The sequence below is a fragment of the Bubalus kerabau genome, chromosome 19 (genome assembly GCF_029407905.1).
Source record: "Bubalus kerabau isolate K-KA32 ecotype Philippines breed swamp buffalo chromosome 19, PCC_UOA_SB_1v2, whole genome shotgun sequence".
Taxonomy (NCBI): Eukaryota; Metazoa; Chordata; class Mammalia; order Artiodactyla; family Bovidae; genus Bubalus; species Bubalus kerabau.
In genome coordinates this window covers 69,046,031-69,068,453 of record NC_073642.1, presented here as the reverse complement: position 1 = coordinate 69,068,453, position 22,423 = coordinate 69,046,031, and the positions used below count along the sequence as shown (strand labels likewise).

The 22,423-nt window shown below is 48.3% G+C and overlaps 1 protein-coding gene across 3 annotated transcripts in view; it reads right to left on the bottom strand.

Moving 5' to 3' along the window:
• The window catches only part of TDRD9 (tudor domain containing 9), a 111,971-nt gene that overhangs the window by 73,883 nt on the left and 15,665 nt on the right, over positions 1-22,423 (bottom strand). Inside the window, exons 2-7 of one of the 3 annotated variants that reach the window (XM_055555808.1) lie at positions 20,143-20,258; positions 12,557-12,660; positions 10,862-11,083; positions 10,229-10,351; positions 5,687-5,767; positions 2,397-2,561 (exon numbers count right to left, since the gene is read on the bottom strand). In XM_055555808.1, coding sequence (XP_055411783.1) covers positions 2,397-2,561; positions 5,687-5,767; positions 10,229-10,351; positions 10,862-11,083; positions 12,557-12,660; positions 20,143-20,258 — 811 coding nt within the window. The remainder of the gene's footprint in view (positions 1-2,396; positions 2,562-5,686; positions 5,768-10,228; positions 10,352-10,861; positions 11,084-12,556; positions 12,661-20,142; positions 20,259-22,423) is intronic. The other 2 variants (XM_055555809.1, XM_055555810.1) reach the window with 2 other exon arrangements.

Here is a 22,423-nt window from a genome sequence, read left to right as displayed (position 1 = left end):
GCCGTGTGGCGGCACGGCTCTTCTCCCTGCAGCCCTCTGCCCCGAGGCTCACGGTGAAGCCCGGTCTGCTGGGAAAAGCACCGAAAACCTCCAGCAGTGGGGGCTGTCAGACACCTGGCTGCTACTCCTACAACCGTCAAGGTCGTCAAAAACAAGAGAAGCCTGAGAAACTGCCACAGCCCAGTGGAGCCCAAGGAGACATGACAGCTACATAAACCCAATGTGGGATCCTGGCGCAGACAGAGAGCGTTGGGAAAACGAGTAAACTCCAAACAAGTCAAGTTCAGCTCACAGTGATCCACCGTGTCAGCTGTTTGTTCTGACAGGTTCAGGGTTTTTTTTGAAGTGGTACAAAGCAAATGTTATCTGTACACTCTAGGTAATGGATACACAGGTGCTCACTACAAAATTCTTTCAACTTTTCTGTTTTAAAATACTGTTGTTTTAAAAGTTGGAAGAAAAAAGAAGTGCTACATTCTAATGGTCATCACTAGCCTCCCTTTGACATAATCAGATTTGACAAAATATATCTTCAAACAGTAGATGAAGCCTAGTCTGCCAACTCACTGTATCGAGACTGCTTACTTTAACATTACAGACGCTTTTAATAGAAGTCAAACTCCTCTAGAGAGCGACTTGGCAGCATCCATCAAAATTCCAAATGCACACACGTCCTTTGAGCCACTTCCAGGAACCTGCACTGCAGGAGGGCTCATCCCACACAGGGCTCCTCAGAAGCAGTGCTTCACCCCCACCCCAGGGGTGTCTGGGTCCTCACAGAGGGTGGGGGTGGGAAGAGCCCTGGTGGGCCCACCTGCGCCTAGCGGGTCCAGGCCAGCAAACATCCTGCAAAGCAGCGGACAGCCCTCACCAGACAGCATTACCTGGCCCAAAATGTCACTTGTGCTGAGGCTAAGAAACCCTGGTCTACAAGATACACTTTCAGATGTGCAAAGATGCTCTCTTTGGCACTGTTTTTAATAAGAAAAGGTCAGAAACACTGGAAAGTACTTAAATGAAGATAATCTTTAATAAATGCACCTCAAGGTTCACAGCAGCACTGCTCACAAGAGCCAAGACACGGAGGCTCCTGCGCGTCCACCAGCGGATGAAGCGGCAGAGAAGGCGGGGCGCGCACACGAGGGACTGCCGCTCGGGCACAGAGAAGAGACGGCGTCACTTTCAGCAACACGGATGAACCCAGAGATGATCACACTAAGCAAAGTAAGTCACAAAGAGAAAGACACGCATTGTGACATCACTTACAGGAATCTCAAGTGACATAAATGGACCTATTTATAACCCAGAAACCGACTCACAGACACAGAAGACAGCTTTATGGTTACCAAAGGGGGAAATGAGTGGGGGGATAAATTAGGAGTTTGGGATTAGCAGACACAAACTCCCACACACAAAGTAAAGCACAAGGCCCCCCGCGGAGCACAGGGAACTGCATGCGATATCCCGGAACAAACTATGATGGAAAGAATATAAATACACACACATGTGTAGCGTTTGCATTCGCACGCACACATCTCTGCACATGTGAAAGTATATGTTATAGGCCAGGGTTTCTTTACAATATTGTGAATCAACTACACTTCAGGAAATAAAACAAATATTTATATTCACATAAAAGAATGTTATATAGCTCTAAAAATGGAATGAAGAAATCATACAATGATATGTAAAAAATGCGCAAAGTTAAGTGAGAAACAGCAAGACGCACATGGAGTGAAATCATTAAAAAGAAGAACGATAAAATTCTATAAAGAAGAGAAACGGTACATCCATACTTGCTTCCGTAGGCACAGAAATTTAATGGAAGGATCCAAAGAAACTGCTGACAGTTGCGTCCTCCTGTTGGCAGGGGAACTGGCAGACAGAAGACAGGAGGAGGAAGGAGCTCCTCCGTACCTGCAGATACTTGCCAGTCTCCCGATCCTACGAATGTATAACCCACGTGACAACGAGCGCACCACGCCTGCGGCTTCTCGCAGGGACCGTACTCGGTCCCCACAAGGCACTCTTCGTTTAGTTTACAGCAATACAACTTACACTAGAAATTTTAACTGAAATAAAGTTACCACCCACCCCCAGCTGAATCTACAGTTTTACAGTGAATCAAACTCCTACGTTTTATTCTTCAACGAAGTGTAAAACCAGTCTGAATAATTTTCACCAGGATATACAATGCGAGGGTTTATTATGCTCACAGTTTATGACAACAAACCCAGGCGTTTCCTTCCTCTTATTCTTCTCCAGGCCCATTCCACACCATTGCCCTGCTCCAATTTTAAGCTCCAACAGAGGTTTGCAATTGTAGCTGATGAATGCAGATGTGATCAAATACAAAAGTACATTCTCTGTAAAAGAAACAACGCATTCCAACATACCCTGCTGTGATGAACGTGCTCCAAATCGTTAAGATAATACTCCTCAATTGAGAAGGGCTTTCCTTCCACTTCAAAAACGTAAGCTGGGCTCATCTTGTTCTGAACGGGAACAGCAAAGTAATCTGCAAGCTCTCTGCAGTTGATGGTGGCTGACATGAGGACAACCTAGAGGAGAGACCGTCAAGAGGACAGAGTGACGCCAACGGCGGCGGCGACCGGGAGGCTCGCTAGAAGGCCAGGCTTCTCTTCTTCCAGGAATTCTCAAAGCTTTAATTGAATACTCTGACTCATCTCCAGTGTAAAACAAATTATTACAATCTAAGAATGCTCAGAGATGTCAACTTCTACAATTTCTCTTCAATTACTTTATCAAGTGAGAAACTACACTTCTCCAATCAAGCTCAATCACAACCATTTACTTAAAGGGACACTTTGCATCAGAGAGCTAGTTTAGGACAGAACAAGCTCTAGACGGTGTGTTCCAGAAAGCTGAGGGAGCAGAGCAGCAAAGGGGAAGAGGACAGGGGAGCCAGGAAACCTTGATCCTAAGCGGAGAAACGGGAGGCGCCCAGCAACCAGTCCCAACCGAGTGGGATGGCAGAGGCTCGGGGACTCCCTGCAGGTTTCAGTTTTGCCAGAAAGCAAATCTGGGATGATACCCTGAAGAACTCAGCCGTGAGTGCCAGAAGCAGCACGCGCAGCCCGCCAGCTGTGCCCTGGAGACGGCGGCAGTGCTGTGCAGGGCCTCCACCGCCCGCCAGGCTCCAAAATGCTAAGCGGGAGGCAGACACAGCTGTCTGCTGACCGTATTTCTGAAGCCTAAGTCTTTGCAGAAAAGTAAAAACTTTACACAGACATTATTAATACATTTACTGGGGAGACAGAAAGTCTGTATTTCCCCTCTGGTGTCAGATCAAAAGGTCAAAACCCCACTGACCAAGCTCACTCAGAAGCCAGGCTCTGTGAGGCACTGTGGGTGCTATGAGTGGCCCCCAGGGCGCACCTGTCCCAGCAGAGGACTAACGCGTCTGCCGGAGCCGCCAGGCTGGGGCGCTCCAGGGCTTCTGTCCACCTGAGCGCAAATGGGCTCACAGCCCACTGCTCACAGCCACGGCCGGCCCAGGCTGCCCCCGCCTCCCCGCCCTGCACCCTCCCTGCGGCTCTCCGCTCGTCCCCACAGACTCTGCTCAGCAGCCTGCCCTGACACCTGCTTGTCCGGGGGGCCCGGGCTGAGTCTGTGCAGCCAGTGGCGACAGCAGGGTCTGCAGGCGGGGGACGGCACAAAGCCGGGCCCTCTGGACAGCTGGGTGCGGGGCGGCAGCGGGCCCGGGAGGCCCATCTGCCCAGGCTCCTCCTGCATCTAAGGCCCCCACGGCAGCTCTCTTTTTAAAAAGGAGTAAGGGAGGAAGTTTCCAGAGTTTCTAAACACTTACTACAAAGCCATACAGAACTTGCCTTCTAGCTCCTTAGCCCAACTACATACACCATCACCAGGCTCTATATTCAGCAAGCACATGCTTCATATGTTGTTTAATAAACCACGAAAGCACTGACACGGACAAGCCGTTCCCACTGCGCATGTGCCCACTGCGCATGTGCCCACTGCGCATGTGCCCAGCGCGCATGTGCCCACTGCGCATGTGCCCAGTGCGCATGTGCCCAGCACCAAACTCCGAGCACCGTTTTCAACAGTGTGGTAGCCTTTTTTAAATTCACCAACACTCTTAACCCTTAAAAAGTAAAAAAAAAAAAAAACTGTAATCGAGTTATTATCTTACAGTAAAAAATCAGTCTTAAAATGACAATCACGGGTTTCCCTGGTGGCTCAGTCATGAAGAACCCGCCTGCCAATGCAGGAGACACGGGGTTCAATCCCTGATCCAGGAAGATTCCACATGCCGTGGAGCCACTAAGCCTGTGGGCCCAACTACTGAGCCTGTGCTCCAGAGCCCAGAACTGCAATCACTGAAGCCTGAGCACCCCAGAGCCCGCACTCCCCAACAAGAGACGCCACCACAGGGAGGTCCGCATGCCGCAACTAGAGAGCAGCCCCTTCTCGTGGCAACTAGACAAAGGCCACACACCACGGAGGCCCAGCACAGCCAAACGTAAACAGATAAATAAAATTATATTAAAAAGTGACTGTCGAGAAAGGTCTGCTTCTGTTGATTCTCTCCATCATGTGAAGGTCCTCTTAAGCAGGGAAAGTGAGAGTCTCTCAGTCGTGTCTGACTCTTTGCGAAGTCCATGGGATTCTCCAGGCCAGAATACTGGAGTGGGTAGCCTTTCCCTTCCCCAGGAAATCTTCCCAACCCAGGAATCAAACCCAGGTCTTCTGCATTGCAGGCGGATTCTTTACCAGCTGAGCCACCAGGGAAGCCCCAGAATACTGGAGTGGGTAGCCGATCCCTTCTCCGGGGATCTTCCGGACCCAGGAATCGAACCAGGGTCTCCTGCATTGCAGGCGGATTCTTTATCAGCTGAGATATCGGGGAAGCCTCTTAGGCACTAAGTCAACCTCCTGCAAACCTTGGGTTCTACTTCCTCAGCGCCCACCAGGTGAGATTGTGACCCTCCCAAGGCTGACGTCCCCACCCTGGAAGGTGGGGAGGGAGGAAAGTCTCCCTAAGCCGAGAGATGGGACACGTGCAGACGAGGTACCGCATGGTCTAGCGGGCGCCCGCCTTCCAGAGACAGCAAGTCCTCCCACAGCCCTTCCCATGGTGAAGGACCGTGCCAGCCACCACCGCTCCGGGAGACTCCCGCATAGCAGAGCTGGGCTGACCTGTGTCTAGACTGTGTAATAATTATAAACCCTCTGCTACTCTGGTCAAGTTCACGTCCTCATTCTTCCTGTTCAGATAAAATGTAAATAACATTGGCCATTCCCACAGACTTTTGGTTAGCTCCCAACATAAGTCTCCTATAAAAGCAGGGCACATAACCACTAACCTCAGTGCGACTCAGTGCTGCTTATAGAACGGAGATGACAGAGTCACACTCCCTCGAGCTCTGGTGTTTATTCAGCCCAAAGTTGTGCTCTAACACCCAGCATTTCATTATTTTCTGAAGCCTGGAGAATATTTTACAATTTAATGCAACATAACAACCAAAAACTCTTCCACAGTCTGATCCTGAGAGAAGGTCCTCTGGCCAGCTTCCTAGCAAGATCTGGAGGACTACAGAGACAATGATTTTAAGAGTCACTGCTTTCAACCGTTTCTACTGAACAAAACTGCATGATAAATCTTAACCCTGAATATTTCAGTTACTCATGAAACCAACTTTACCTTCACAAAACGTGAATTTGTTCTTAAAAGTTTGCGGACAACTAGCAACAGGAAATCCATTTCTTCAGTTCGCTCGTGTACCTACAAAATAAGAAGGGAGGCCCCCACGGGGGGAGGCACCTGTCAGTGCGGAAGGGGGAAGGGGCTCACCGCCGCGCCCAGGGCCGGCGTCAAGGCTCCGCGATGGACGTAGCCATTCAGCCCCCAAACCAGGACGTGCAGGAGAGGCGTGTGGGTCACTGTCCCCCCTCCACCCTCAGGGTTCCCGGTAGGGCCCAACTGGCATCCAGGCAGGGGCACATCTAGCACTCTCAGCCCCGCCCGCTCAATGCCAACAGCGCCCCCGGTCCCGGAGACAACACAGAGCAGCCGCCCACAGCCCACGGCCCCTGCCCCGGGCCCATCTGCACTGCGACCGGAGCAGGGGTGCGGGGCAGCAGGCCACCTGCCTGGCAGGGCGGGAATTGACAGAAGGCCTGGGAAGAGCTGGCTTGGCAGGAGCAGGCAGGGCAGGGCTGGGGAGGAGCAGAGGGCAGCAGGGAGCCCTGCAGGAGCATCTGGGACATGCGGCTGCGGGGCCCCAGGGGAAACTGCTCCACACAGCCCCGCTCAGACAGCGGCCTTCCAGCCGAATCCCCCCACCCCGGGGCCTGCCCACCCTAGCTGTGCCCACCCCCACCAGCTAATGCCAAGGGCTGAGTCACGTGTGGGGCATCTCAGACTGAGCCAGGCTGCCCCGGGCACAGGGCACAGGGGATTCCTCCCTGGGCCATGTCTCTGCCGACGCGGAGAGACGAGCTCCTGAGTTTCAAAGAGGGAGCCCCCTTCTCCACAGGGCGAGAGGCTGCACTGCTGCTCCTCTGGCCTCACACCTCAGCAGCCTAACTCTCGCTCTCTCACCAAACTCAGTGTGGAGAGCAGCGCCTCAACACGAACATGCTGCCTTGGACTTGAGAAGCAAAAACAAAGGCTCAGTGAAGAGCCCCAAGGGGGCCCTCCTCAGTACCGAGGCCCCTGGCCCCCACGCCATCCTGACGAGCCCCCACAGCTCAGACTTCACATGACCGCTTCTCCCGCTGCTGAAGGCCGGGCTGCCCCTCCAGCCCGAGGACCCACTTGGCCCTCCACCCCAGGGTCCTCTCCCCAACACTGGCCTTCCTCCGTCCACATAACCACACCTCAGCAGACATCTGTGCCCCCAGCAGAGAGGTTAAGAGCAGAAACTACAGCTTCTCCAACTTTATGACCTCAGCACCTAATGAGGCAGGTACTCTACAGATGTTTATTGAATGAATGATTCACCTGAAGTGAGTTTATTCTCTTTCCAGAGCTAAGAAGTTAAGGACATGACCATTCCATTCCCTGCTTATTTAACTTATATGCCGAGTCATTATGCGAAATGCTGGACTGGATGAAGCACAAGCTTGAATCAAGACTGCCAGGAGAAATTATCAATAACTTCAGATATGCAAATGATACCATCCTTATGGCAGAAAGGAAAACTAAACAACCTCTTGATGATGGCAAAACAGGAGAGTGAAAAAGCTTGCTTAACACTCAACATTCAAAAAATGAAGATCATGACATCCAGTCCCATCACGTCATGGCAAATAGATCAGGAAAAATGGAAACAGTGACAGACCTTATTTTCTTGGGCTCCAAAATCACTGCAGATGGTGACTGAAGCCATGAAATCAAAAGATGCTTGGTCCTTGGAAGAAAAGCTAGGACAAACCTAGACAGAGTATTAAAAAGCAGAGACATCAATTTGCCAACAAAGGTCCATCTAGTCAAAGCTATGGTTTTTCCAGTAGTCATGTACAGATATGAGAGTTGGACCTTAAAGAAGGCTGAGTGCCAAAGAATTGATGCCTTCTAACTATGGTGCTGGAGAAGACTCTTGGGAGTCCCCTGGACTGCAAGCAGATCAAACCAGTCAATCATAAAGGAAATCAACCCTGAATATTCACTGGAAGGACTGATGCTGAAGCTTCAATACTTTGGCCACCTAATGCAAAAGAGCCAACTCACTGGAAAAGACCCTAATGCTGGCAAAGACTGAAGGCAGAAGAAGGGGATAACAGGATGAGATGGTTGGATGGCATCATCGACTCAATGGACATGAGTTTGAGCCAACTCTGGGAGATGCTGAAGGACAGGAAAGCCTGGAGTGCCGCAGTCTATGGAGCTGCAGAGTCGGACGGACGGAACAGCGGCAGCATTCCATCTCCAGCCGCCTGGCTGTCATTCAAATCATCCCACACAACACGAACAATATTCTTTGTAAACATAAAACCTCAGGTCTATCCAAACCTGTTCATTCTTTAAGCAAAGTTATCACAGTACCAAGTGACAAGATGCTCCCGTGGGGGCAAGTTCCCGCAGAGTGCAGCTGACGTGTTCAGCTACCATCACGCAGCTTCAGGAGAGAATGAAGCCAATACCACAGTGCACACAGGCTTGCCCACATCACTCAGGTGTGCGTGTGCAGAAACACCTCCTTACACAGTCAGAAAGATGCTGGATCTACAGAGATAAACAGAAGCGTGAGCAGCAGAGGCTCTGGAGTAGGTTACCCAGGGTGAGCCTTGCCATGCCACCTGGAAGCCTGAGTGAAAGGCTCAGTGACTAACGGCGGCTCCTGTGAACTTTACCATACTGACACCACCTTTGGGCACACTGCCTAAGTTTGATTTCATCACCACCTAAAGACACTCAGAACTGCCAAAAGTCGTGAAGAACGTATGAACCACACTGTACTGCAAAGAACAACAGATGTCCCGCATTTCCCTGTCCCAAACACCCGCGAGTGCCGCCCAACAAGCAGGCGGACACGACCTGGGAAATGCACCCACTCAGCTTTACTCGCAGTAACAACAGAAGAAATTCTCACAGGCTGCGGTGTGGGGAAGTCACTGTGGCTTATACATGACATGGCTTGGACTTCACACTAATTAGAGCAGCCGTGTTTTGTGGCCTGGAACAAAGGCTTTGTGTATCTTCTTTGTCCACTAACAAAGAGGATGCATTTGAAAGTCAAAACGGAGTAACTGCAGTTCAGTCATCCAGGGTGGAGCAGGGTGGCCACTGCGGACACGAATCCAGACTGGCCCTGGAGCCCCAAGGACCCGCATGTCCTTGACTGTACCAGACTCCAGGCCTCCACCCGCTTTCTCAGATGCTGTCTGCCAGCAGCAACCCCATGGCCTCAGGTCTCCGCTAACTCTGCAGCCGTCTAACCCCAAGCACCCTCTAGCACCCTTCCTTCTCCCCAGCTCCAATCCTAACTCTTGACAACAGCTTGCGTTACGTTTCTGTTTTTTGCCTTTCCAGGCCCCCACCTTGTAGCCCAGAACACAACTCAAGTACCTCATGAATCTGGGTCTCCCAGGCAATCGACGTCAGTTTGGCTCAAAGAGCACCCTTCTCTATTCCTGTTATAGACTATTTACTCATGATTCCTGCTGACAGCACGTTTCGGTTCCATGCTGATCACACACACACCAGGAGAGTGGGGAGACCTGCCCGAGAGGGCCGCGCAAGGGACCTCACTCCAGCCTCCGCCAGGCGCTCCAGCGCCACCTCACAGCCTCCCACAGATCCCACTTACCTGCTGTTTCCAAGGCCTCAAGAAACCAGTGAAGCTTCTCGAGGCATAACTACTGCTGAGGTTTAAAACTCCAGAGTCTAGGGGGAGTTACTTCCAGAGCTCGTGGCACAACTGTTTGAACACAACATCACTTCACCTCAAAAAACCCTTGTTTAACATATAAACAAAATTGGGAATCCCCTGGAGGTCCAGTGGATAGGACTCAACGGTCAATGCAGAGGGCACAGGTTCAATCCCTGGTTGGGGAACTAAGATTCCCCACAAGCCCCACGGCACGGCTAAAAGACAGAATAAAGTCAAATCAAATTAAAACCAATTAAAATATTCTATTCTTACGGAGAAAAGTTGAGACAGCTAAGACTGGCACAAAGAAAGGGTTCACAGTACATTATTAGGGATTTTTTTTTAGAAAAGTGAATAGATTAATATCATCTATTCATTTTCTTAAAAGATGTTCTTATTGTTCTTGTTTTATTAGATGGAAAGTATCTGTAAGGTGCTGAAAACACCTACAGACAAGTAAAGTTCATTTAATTGTCTGATGTGGCTAATACTCCAAACCAGGGTCAGCAGGCCTTCCCTGTAAAAGGCCAGAGGGCAAATACATCCAGCTTCACAGAACATATGGCCCCGTCCCAACTACCCATCTCTTCTGCAGTAGCCTCACAGCACTCATAAATGGAGCAAAACTGTGTGCCAACAAAACTTTATTTACAGAAATGGGCCAAATTTGGGGTGAGGGCTGCAGTCTGCCAACCCCTGGTCTAAACAAGGAATCTCTGCATTCTCCTCAACCTCCTCACCCGTGTTTTGGAAGTAAGAGCAAAGGATAAAAAGAGCCAATCAACTTGCATGGGTAGAATAAGCCGATACAAGTAACTTGCACTGTGTCCTCATCAAATGAAAACAGAGCGTAAGAGCAGAGCACTTACTTCATCAATGAAGATGTGTGTGAACTCCACCAAGCTCTTGGCACTCACTATCTTCTGGAGCAGGACTCCCGTTGTCATATAAATTAACTTGGTGTCTTCTGTCGCTATTTTTTCCAACCCTACCTAAAATTGGGGAAGGAAAAAAGAGAGAATTTTCTATTTAAATGATTTACATTTAACTACAAAGAAAGCAATGTTAATTTCATAATGAAGGTAAGAAAGGGAACAAAAAATTATCATATACTGCAAAAAACACAGGGTCTGAACTAACAAATTCTCAAATTGATTTTTCTTCTTCTTCTTTGGTGATGAGGGGAGAGACTGGCTTATCTAGTCATACTGCCCATATCATTTTGATGTTGAGATGACTATATATGAAGACCTCTTCAACATAAAGATATAATTAAAGATAAAATTATAAAAGCCATAAGTCTGAGAATTCTCACTTCTTTTCTATTCAACTGAGAAAGAAGTTAAGCTATTTTCAAGAACTTCTGATTGTCACTATTTTCGAAATTATGCCGTAATTCTGCTCCATAAGCAACTGATTGCATCTTCTCTCCCAGCAGAAAATAAACCACATCCTATCATCGACTTACATAAAAGACAAAATGAACAAGGAGAGATGCTCACCTGGTAGCCCACCAATCCACCCAAAACCCAGCCACGCTCTCTGCTGATCCAGCGGGCGATGCTGCTGGCCCCGATCTTGCGCGGCTGGGTGACCACGATGTTGCAGTAGGTGGAGCGCTGCAGGTAGTGGTCGAGGATGTACTGCGGGAGCTGCGTGCTCTTGCCACTGCCCGTGGCGCCGTGTATGATCATCACGGAATTGCTTTCGATCAAAGAGATGACCTGGAATGGTACAAGAGTTCCTTCAAAACTGCCACAGATTTAACAATGATGCAAAGTGCTACCTATGAACCGAAAGCTTAATCTCAGAAGACTTTCAGGATTTCTTTTCTTTTCACCCTTACAAGTTAAATCCTTAACCTAACCACCTAAACCTCACAAAAGGGACACAGGTTAGTAGTGGTTACTGCACCTGAAACGATCTGACCACTGTGAGCAGAAACGAATGGCTACAGAAATCCAGGCCAAGTTCACTGCCCCCCGGGTCTCAGCTTCTTCATCCATAAAAAGGAAAACACCAAACTGAATTTCTATAGCTCTTGTTAAGTCTAAATTTCTATTATTTTTAAATTGTGTGATGAGCCTCCATCTAATTCTACTGAGAAACATGAAAACACAGCTGTTGTTACACATAACAAATGTACACTCGGTTCGCATTTGAAATTCTTCAGACACACTTTAAAACAAGTAACTTCCACTGCTCCACAGATTGTATGTGCAAGGCTACAGCGCTAATCCAGTTATCCACCCCTCCCTAACCCCCACCCAAAATACCATTCAGTTATCACTCTAGTCATCAAAATGGTCAGGGGATGCAAATTAATTTTAATGTTGGCCTCTTAAAATTAATAAAGCATATATACTCTACACAAGTTGCATGATTCAATCTAAGACAAAGCAAAAATGAATTTAGAACATTTACAGTTTACTGTCATCTATAACCATTTCTTCCATTAGTACAGTTAATTACAATTTCAATACATCTACTTTTAACCAGGTTTATGCCCTGCTAAGTCATTTCAGTTGTGTTTGACTCTTTGTGACCCCACGGACTGTAGCCAGCCAGGCTGCTGTGTCCATGGGATTCTCCAGGCAAGAATACTGCAGTGGGCTGCCAGGCCGTCCTCCAGGGGATCGTCCAGGCCCAGAGATCAAACGGGCGTTTCTTACATCTCCTGCATTGGCAGCCAGATTCTTTACCACTAGCGCCACCTGGGAAGCCCAACCAGGTCTAGTAACACATAACTAATTAAAAATGCAATCATCTTCCTGCTGTATTGCCTGACATTGTTCATAAAATGATGTATCAAGGACTGATCAATAACCAGGCAACACAAACAGCCAGTGTGTAAAGGAACCCCAGTGGAATGCTAGAGGCGGCTGTGGCCAGGGGCAGGCAGTATCCGCTTTCAAAAAGGTCTGGGCAGCAGGACTTGAGGGCAGCAGCTCCCTGGGCCCACAGGTGTCCACTCACATCTACTTCAGAGCAGGGGAGACGGGACGAAGGATTAAACAGGAGAAGGTGAGCTCGGGGGAAGCTGAACGAGTGACGCGTGGCGGGAGGAAAGCCCTCTGCGCAGTCACTGCACAGAGCCCCCTCCCGCTGCCCACCTGGCCTCTCATCCCTTTCAGACTAGAAACCAAGGGCTGGGTCACTGGCATGCAAACAACAAAACTACATCATGAGAAAAATACCGTTACCTCTTCCTTACACCGGCTTACAGGCAAATCAGGATATTCATAGGCTGTCTCTGGGATGTGTACCACGTTGCTGGGTCTAGCTGAAGGTGGCCTTGGACCTGGATTCAGACCAAACAGACAAATACAATGGTATTTCTTATGTGAAAAAGGCAAGATAAACAACCCCACGTTTATCTAGTCTATATATACAGCACACACAGAGCAAGCTGCACACACACGCAAACACACGTTCACCGGCCAACACTGTGAGCAGGGTCATCAGCGATGAGGGAGCGGGCGCTAGTGGAGCGCCCGCCACTAGCAACGCACAGGAGCGGAGCGCCCCCTCCCCGTCCGTCGCGGCCATCCGTGCTGTAGGCTAGTGCCACCTCTAAGACAAGAGGCCTGCAGAGCGCCAAGCTCATCACTTGCAAACAGCACAAAAATGACTAGCTGAAAGAACTAACTCTGATGTGAAAAGTCACATCAGTTTGTTAAGTGTTCACTCCTCGATACTGGAACAAATCGGCGGTAGACAGCCACACACCACCCTGTGAGCAGGGGTCCTGAGAGGGGCCGAGGACCGCCTTTGCTCTGACAAAGACTCACCAGGGGAGCTCTGCCCAGTCCTACGAATGAATAAAAGTGTTAGCTGCTCAGTCGTGTCTGACTCTTCAGGATCCCATGGACTGTAGCCTGACAGGCTCCTCTGTCCTGGGGATTCTCCAGGCAAGAATACTGGAGTGGGTTGCCATGCCCTCCTCCAGGGGATCTTCTCGACCCAGGGGTGGAACCGGGGTCTCCTGCGTGGCAGGTGGATTCTTTAGCCCTGAGCCACCAGGGAAGCCCAGTGAATGTTCTCTTGTAAATATACACGCTCCTCTCCGGCAATGCCACAAATTCTTGACAAATTGACAATCATCAAAAGTCTCAGCATACAAACTTTTATTGGGAAATAATTTTATTTCCAAAGTAAACTCTGGAGCGTCCCTGTCTCTCCCAGCCTCAGCACGGGGCTGGCCCTCCTGGGTCCTTCTCTGCTGCTCCTCCCAGCCCTGTGCTGCTCTGCCCCGTCTCTCCCTCTGCCCGGCCGCCGCTGTTCCTGCCCGACACACACGTGTCCCTGCTTCTCTTTTGTTCTCCTACATGTTCCCCTACACATACCCTCAGTTTCAAAACTGGCCTAGCTATATAATTACAACATGGCTATTTTCCTGCAGTTGAACCAACAACTTGTTCCGAACCTGAAGAGCAAAGGAGCCAGCTCCTCTTTCCTCCCAGGAAGCCAGGCACTGACTTCAGGAGGCTGTTCTCCAAGTCCTGCCCCGGACAGCTTTCTGACCGTCTAGCCACCTCACTGCTGACGCTGCTCTCAGAAGCCTGCGCTTCCCAGCCCCTCTCATCCCTCTCTCCTCCCCTTCCCCCTCGAGGCTTTTACAAGCCACGGTCTGTGCCGCTGTCCCATACTTTCACTGGTGCACTTCCTCCCAGTCTCACCCCTTCTAGAAGCACTCGGCTAAAAAGCCCTTAAATTAACCACGCTATCTTCAAAACACTGAGCAAAATTCAGAGTGTGAACAGTTCCTAATTTATAAATGGTTCCAACATTTTATTAAATTATTTGGAATTCTAAAAATGATGGCTGGGTACCCAGACCGCTCTACAAATGCAAGAACTGAGATAATGCAAGCCTAAATAGGGAAAACATCTGGCCCTTCCCTCTCTTGGGGCCGGCAGGCTTATCCATCAAGAATCGGCCTTTCCAGCACAAACGGAAGGGCTGAGGCTCCACAGCCGAGGGAGCCCCGAAAGACGGCGTAGGGACGTGGTGACAGAGGGAGGGACACCGTGAGCGCCCGGGCTTGCCAGGGCCACGATGCGACACGGGCTCTCCACAGGGACCAAAGGCTGGCAGCCGTGCTTCTTGCTCAGAGACCGGAGCCGTGGCTCCCGGAGCCGCTGAACGAGCCATCACGTTAACCACACTAACGTGACTCACACTTCTTGATGACATGCATTTTGAAGGCTGCTACTTGAAGACAGAAATGCTACAAGAAAAAATTCCGAAAGGCCTAATTGTATTGTCTAAACCGCAGCCCTTCCTCTGTTTAACACGAAACACGGGCTGACGTTTTCAGGTCACTGGCTGGAGCCGACCCAGCACGAGTCGAGTCCAGCCTCCGCGTCCACCGCCAGAGGGAGGACCGGGAACCAAGAGAGGTCCCGGCGGCGCACCTCGGGCATCTGCGCGTGCGCAGCCCAGCCAGAGGCGGGGCCCAGGCCATCACCGCGAGCAGCGCTCGGAGAAAGGACGCGGCCAGCCAGGGCGAGGCGCCAACTGCGCACAGCCAAGCCTGCACTCAAAAGTGATGCAGGACACACCCCGCTCAAAATTCGCTGTTTTTATTTTCCTGTTTTCTCTTTATTCTAGGTTATTAACATTAAAGCATTTCACTTGAACTGGAAAAAACAGGAAACCATGAAAATTGCTAGTTTCTCTTTACCAAGTCACCCCGTTCTTTTCGCATCAACCAAATCTAAAATCTAACCCCAAAATTCAGCAGTTCAGGGCTCCAAATAGTATACAATGGGCATGAGGATTTTATCGAAAAATCTATTACACGCTGCACACTGTAGAAAAGAAGCTCAATCACTACACTACTGATTTAACCATGAAATTCAATCTTCAAAACAAATAACCACATATCACTTTCTCCAAGTAAGGGCTGGTATTCCAAATACAAAATTAAACTTAATTTGACTGTTTCCTTCTTCAGTTATTAAGAACTCCATAAAGGGCATTCTTTTAAACCCAGAAGAAAAGTTCTGAGAGGGATGGAAATCACCAACAGAAATATCACCGAGCAAGAGGGAGGCCGTGCTATGACCTTCCGTCACAACTACAGACACAGCTCAGGACGAGTTCAAAGCTGCTGTGTGAAGACCGCAGAACCCGGCAGGGCCACAGTCTGGAAGCAGGCTGTTCAGAAATGCTATTAAATGCCAACTTTGAAAAAATGATTTACCTTTAATTATGCAAAATAATTCTAATGTTACTCACAGAAATTTAGTGAATGTGCGTTCTTGGATTTCTACTTAGAAATAATTTTTAAGAAGAGTTATATAGAAGAAATACCACCCACATCACACCAAAAGCAAAAGTACTCTGTATCTGGACATGACAAAATGCTCACTCTGAAACCTTGGTGCTGGACCAGAATCAGGGGTACTGGCGCGATCTTATGGTTTTAATGCAGACAGACAGACAGAACAGGGATAGAAGCTGCTGTGCGCCGTGTGTGCGCTGTGCACACAGGCACGCACACACACACGCGCGCACGCACACACACACACCCGAGAGAACCGCCTCTCTGCCCTCACAGGCACTGCCACACTTCAGAAGCCAGAGTGTGAGCCCCGCCACTCGCCACGTCCCCGTCCCCATGCCCCGAGTCCCGCCCGGCTGGCCCCGGACCCGCTCCCCGCTCCCCGCTCCCCACCATCACCAGCCAGTGCTGCCTGGACTTCTCAGGTCCACACCAGCCCCTCCGATCCAGTCCCTCCGGTATGAGCAGAGTGGTCTCCTCAAAACACTCCTCACTCGACACTCCTCCCCTCAGACTCACCCAGGATAAACCTAGAACCTTCAGCCCACCGCTGCTCTGAGCACTAGGACCAGAGTTCTCCTCCCCAGGCTGGCCTCGCCAGCAGCTGCATCTCCCCCACGAACGCGCTCAGCTTCCCCGCTCCTGCGACAAGGACCCTGAGCCTCGCACTCACACCGCACACCTTGCCTCTCCCACAGCTCTGAGCATCCGAGGCCCACAGCAGTCTGGCTGGCTCCTTCTGCAGGCTCTGGGGAGGACCGTCCCCACACCTTTTCAGCTTCCGGAGGGCCTGCGTCCCCTGGCTCCCTGCCCCTTACTCGAATCACGCAGCCCATGGCGCCTGCGGTCACATCCACTACTGACTCTGGGAAGAGCCCTGTGCTTACACCGGGCCCACCCGGCAGCACCCCCACCTCAAGCTCCTTAACGTCGTTGGAGCTGCAAAGCTCCTTCTACCCTGGACGCAGCACAGGCACCACCGCTCTGAAGATGAAGGCGTGGGCCTCTCGGGAGGGCTGTGACTCAGTCCCCCACTGCCCCCTCCCAGGCCCCCCACACCCAGCAATGCCGGCCCTCTCCCAGGGCTGGTGGCTTCCCTGGTGGCTCACCTGGTACAGAATCCGCCTGCAATGCGGGAGGCCTGGGTTCAGTCCCTGGGTTGGGAAGATCCCCTGGAGAAGGGAAAGGCTACCCACTCCAGTCTTCTGACCTGGAGAACTCCACGGACTGTACAGTCCATGGGGCACAAAGAGTCAGACACGAATGAGCGCCTTGCGTGCTTCCAAGGTGGAGCCTCAGACTCTCTCCCGTTACAGCCCTTGGCACACGTTGCCCTCTCCCTGATCCCCATGCTGCCTAGGTAACTTCTAAAACTTCTACTCATCCTTCAGCTCCAGTCCCGATTATGACTTTCCTGAACCCCAGCTCAAGTCACAATCCTTGTCCCAGGTCCGCAGAGAGCTACGTTCCAGAGCATTCACCTCTAAAGCCCCGCTTCGTGTAACTGTGTGGTCACATGATGGCCTCTCTAAAAGCAGAGGCCAGGCCTTTTCAACTTCTGCTGTCACTGCTCCCCACGGTCCCTGGCTCACATCTTGATAAACACTGGTCTTGGAGTGAATCTTCCAAGTGCAGCCAAAGCTGTATGACTCCCTAGTGAAAATTTCCAAATATATTGAAGGTGCCACGGACAGAGATTGCAAATAGTTTCAAATATGAACCCGAATCAAAAGTTCCAAGAGCAGACATTGGGACTCGCAGGCATCCCTCTGCAGTCTAGTGGCTTCCGCGCTGGGGCCAGCAGGTGCGTGCCAGGCGCTGAGTACGCAGGGGCAACGGGAAGGGCCCTGGTACCAAGCACCGTCTTAAAACTAACACACCTCCCCATGAGACGACGACGACGGCCGTCTGTCCACGTAACACACAGCTGTGGCGGGCTTCTAGCAACGTCTGCAAACTCCCTTACACAGGTCAAATCACCAGTCCTCACCTACGGCTGATTCATAACAAAATTCTGTAAAGCAATTATCCTTCAATTAAAAAAATAAATAAATATTTTAAAAATCGCCAGTCTTCTGTTCACTGACACTGAAGAGACTCGAAAGGCGCCCCGTACATAAGCAATGTCACAATGGCTGTTCTTACATGTACGGCGTTGTGCTTTTCTTAGCACAAGTAAACATCAGATCAAAGGACACACACGATCACTTTGAACGATCACTTCTGGTAATAAGGTACTGCATTGTTCAGACAAATATTCCCCCTTAGGACAACTAAAGATGCCAGATTAAATATACAAACACCATCTTTAAAAATCCAAAAGTTTGGTGAGAGAGAGGAAAACACCAGGGCAAAGTCTCTAACCAGGCAGGGACACAGAGGCGGAAACAAAGAACTCACAGCTGCTTCTGCCTCAGGAGAAAGACCAACAAGGAGAAAGTAACCAGCAGACAGCAGGGCGACCAAAAAATGAAAAATGCAAACTGAACGAGGGTGGGGGTCGCCGAGATAACAGCTCAGAATGTTTCAGAATTGATGAAAGGTATCAGTATTTTATATTATCAAGAAGTCCAAATGAAGACCGTTAAAAGGACTGATATACTTTTATATATGGGCTGTATGCTGAAATTTTCAAAAAGGCTGAAAAGGAAAACATGACTCGAATCCCAGCTTCTATCTCTACATCAGAGCATGAGCACACAAGGCAGAAGGGAAGGGTGTAGAACTTCCTGGCTGGCCGGTAGGAAGCTTGTGAGGGATAAGCGTTTGCAAAGCAAAAGAATAAAATCTTACTTCTACCATATGAATCAGGCCTAATGCTAACAAGAAAACCCACGCAGAAAAAGAGTGCACTCTCACAGAAAGTGACAAGCTTAATGTAAACTCTGAACAGCTGCACCCATGGGAGGAGGAGTGTATTCTTTAAAATTTTGTTTTTACACATTTATGTATTCTTTAAAATTTTGTTTTAATACAGTTATTCTTAAAACTATAATAATTTTTTAACTGTTTAATGATACAGATGATTTTTAAAAATAAAACAGAAAACTCACATTTATAGGCTAATGAACATCATTAAATTTCTACATGTGAGTAGATAAATTTGTTTATCTGTCATGCATCTGAAATACTCTTTGACTTTCATTTTTGAAAAATATTTTTGCTGGGTACTTTTTAATATGCTGTCTAGGTTGGTCATAACTTTCCTTCCAAGGAGTAAGCGTCTTTTAATTTCATGGCTGCAGTCACCATCTGTAGTGATTTTGGAGCCCCCCAAAAATAAAGTCTGACACCGTTTCCACTGTTTCCCCATCTATTTGCCATGAAGTGATGGGACCAGATGCCATGATGTTCATTTTCTGAATGTTGAGCTTTAAGCCAACTTTTTCACTCTCCTCTTTCACTTTCATCAAGAGGCTTTTTAGTTCCTCTCCATTTTCTGCCATAAGGGTGGTGTTATCTGCATATCTGAGGTTATTGATATTTCTCCCAACAATCTTGATTCTAGCTTGCACTTCTTCCAGCCCAGCGTTTCATAGTCTCTATTGCTATGCCTTCTAGTTGTTTCTTTTGCAAAATCTAATCTATTGCTTTTTTTTTTTTTTTTTTTTGCTGCAGGACATGTAGGATCTCAGTTCCCTGACCGGGGATCAAACCCGTGCCCCCTGCAGTGGAAGCAAGGAATCTTAACCACTGGACTAACACAGATGTCTCCAGAGTTCTTTTTATCTCATATGCAAGAGCTTCCATCTCTAGAAGTTTAATTTGGGTCTTTAAAAAAATCTTTCAGGTCTCTCTATTTAACTTTTTTTACATATGAAATGTAGTTATAAAAACTACATATCAATAAATGTTTTTATCTAATATGAACACCTGTGTCAGTTCTGGGTGAATTTTGATTGATTGATTGATTCTTCTCTTAATCAAGGATATATTTTCCTGCTTCTTTGCATACCTGTTGTTTCCAATTGAATTTTCATCAAGATATGTTTTATATACTATAAAACCCAGCTTTTTAAAGTGGATAACTGGTTATAGTATATTCACAAACTCACACAGTTATTGTTGTTATTGCTGTTTAGTCACTCGGTTGTGTCTAACTCTTTTGTGACCTCATGGACAGAGAAGCCTGGCTCCTCTGTCCATGGGATTTCCCAGACAAGAAGACTGGAGTGGGTTGCCATTTCCTTCTCCATATAATAACTTTAATAACAATTTCAAGTATTTCAAATTAACAGTAAGGTAAGGGACCATCAGTAGTCTTCCAAAAGGCAGACTATTTAGACACTATACTTAAAAGAGAAAAAAATGAGCAACTTACAACCTATCACACACTGACAATTTATAATCTATCATACACTCACTCCCCTAAAAATCCTGAATTAACAAGCAACATGGATTCTTCATTGATCAAAATAATACTACATTTTTAAAGACGTTTAAGAACTTAATGTTGTGAACAACTCACACATATTTTATGATATTTAAAGATACCTGTTTTATCTGACCCGCTGATTAAGTGATCAAGGAAATACAGATAAAATTCTTGTGCTTCAAGTTGTCTGTATTTGTCAATATACTCCGTTTCTGCGCTCTTTTCACCCAGGAGCCTGCAAAGAATATTAAAAGTTACTATACTGTTTACAAAAGGCCTATAAAAAGTATACTGTTTATAAAAAGCTAAGAAATTTCCATATGCTAGGAGAATTCTTGAATAGATAACTTTTACATTAAGCCCTACAAGAAAAATTGCAAATCATCAATAAACAAATGAAAATACAATCAAATTCTCAGTCACCAAAGAGATGCAAATTAAAGCAATGAGAAAGTTTTTTCATCCTTCAAATTGGCCAAAAGAACAAATGGTCTCAGATCCTGAGGAGAGGGCAGTCAACGGACACAGCCACTTACTCTGCAGGGCAATCGGCCAGTGTCTGCTGCAACGCCCTCCGTGCCTCCCCGAGAGCAGGGCTGCGCCTGCAGACAGGGAGCGTGTGCAGAGACGCGCATGGAGGCTGCAGGGTGTCAGAACGAGCCTCCGCAGCTCACTTTTGCACGAGGATCCTTTTGAACTAAAGGCAGTCAAGACTACAGGTTCAGAGAGAACAAAGGCAAAACATTCTCTGACATAGCATAGCAATGTTTTCTTAGGTCAGTCTCCCAAGGCAACAGAAATAAAACAATATATATTTTGTTTGCAGCAAAATTTTTTTTTTTTGTATGCAGCAAAAATAAACAAATGGGACCTAATCAAACTTGCAAGCTTTTGCAAAGGAGATGAAACCAAGAAAAGACAGTTAACAGAATGCGAGAAAATATTTGCAAATAATTCAACCAACAAGGGCTTAATTGCCAAACTATACAAACAGCTCACACAGCTCAATTAAAAAAAAAAAAAAAAACAGTAAAAAAAAAAAAGGGCAAAAGACCTGAATAAACATTTCTCCAAAGACAATATCCAGATGGCCAACAAGCACATGAAAAGGTCTCAACACTGATAATTATGAGAGAAATGCAAGTCAAAACAACAGTAAGTGCCACTTCACACCAGTCAGAACGGCCGTCATCAAAGAGTCTACAATGCTAGGGAGAGCTCTGGCAGTCCAGTGGTTAAGACTCTGCCTTCCAGTGCAGGGACACGAGTTCAATGCCTCAGCTACTGAGCCTGCGCGCCACAACTAAGACCTGACAAAGCCAAATCATTTCCTTCTCAAGTCCACGTGCAACAAACGCGGGAGGGTGTGGGGGAAGGGCCCCTCCTACCCTGTCGGTGGGAATGCAAAACGGTGCAGCCACTGCGGACAACAGTCTGAGGCTTCTTTACAAACAGGAGTTACTGTATGATCCTGCAATCCCACTCCTGGGCACATACCCAGAAAAGAACTCTAATTTGAAAAAAATACATGCACCCCAGTATTTACAATAACCAGGACACTACTTTGCTGACAAAAGTCCATCTAGTCAAAGCTATGGTTTTTCCAATAGTCACATATGGATGTGAGAGTTGGACCACAAAGAAGGCTGAGAGTCAAAGTATTGATGCTTTTGAACTGTGGTGCAGGAGAAGACTCTTCAGAGTCCCTTGGACTGCAAGGAGATCAAACCAGTCAATCCTAAAGGAAATCAGTCCTGAATATTCATTGGAAGGACTAATGCTGAAGCTGAAGCTCCGATACTTTGGCCACCTGATGTAAAGAGCCAACTCACTGGAGAAGAGCCTGATGCTGGGAAATACTGACGGCAAAAGGATATGGGGATGACAGAGGAAGAGATGGTTGGCTGGCATCACCGACTCAACAGACATGAGTCGACAGACATAAGCAAGCTCTGGAAGTTGGTGATGGACAGGGAAGCCTGGCGTGCTGCAGTCCATGGGGTTGCCAAGAGTCAGACATGACTGAGTGACTGAACTGAACTGAAGACATGGAAGCAACCCAAATGACCATCAACAGAAGAATGGATAAAGAAAATGTGGGGGGGGTGTGGGTATAAAATACACAGGGGAACACTCAGGCAAAGACCAGACAGAAACGAAGGCTGGGCAGCTCTCTGAGGGAGGCAGTCAGGAAAGCAGGAGCCCTGAGGCCAAAGTGCCAGGAAGGTGGGCAAGAGGCCCATGTGGCTCCAGCAGAGAAAGCCTGGTTTGGTGGGGGTAGAGGTACAGAAGAGCCAGGGATTCGGGCGGAGGAGAACCAGGGGACTGGCAGGGGCTAATCCTAAAGATTTTGGCCTTTTCTCTGAGTGGGTTGAGTTTGGCACACAGACAGTGAAATAA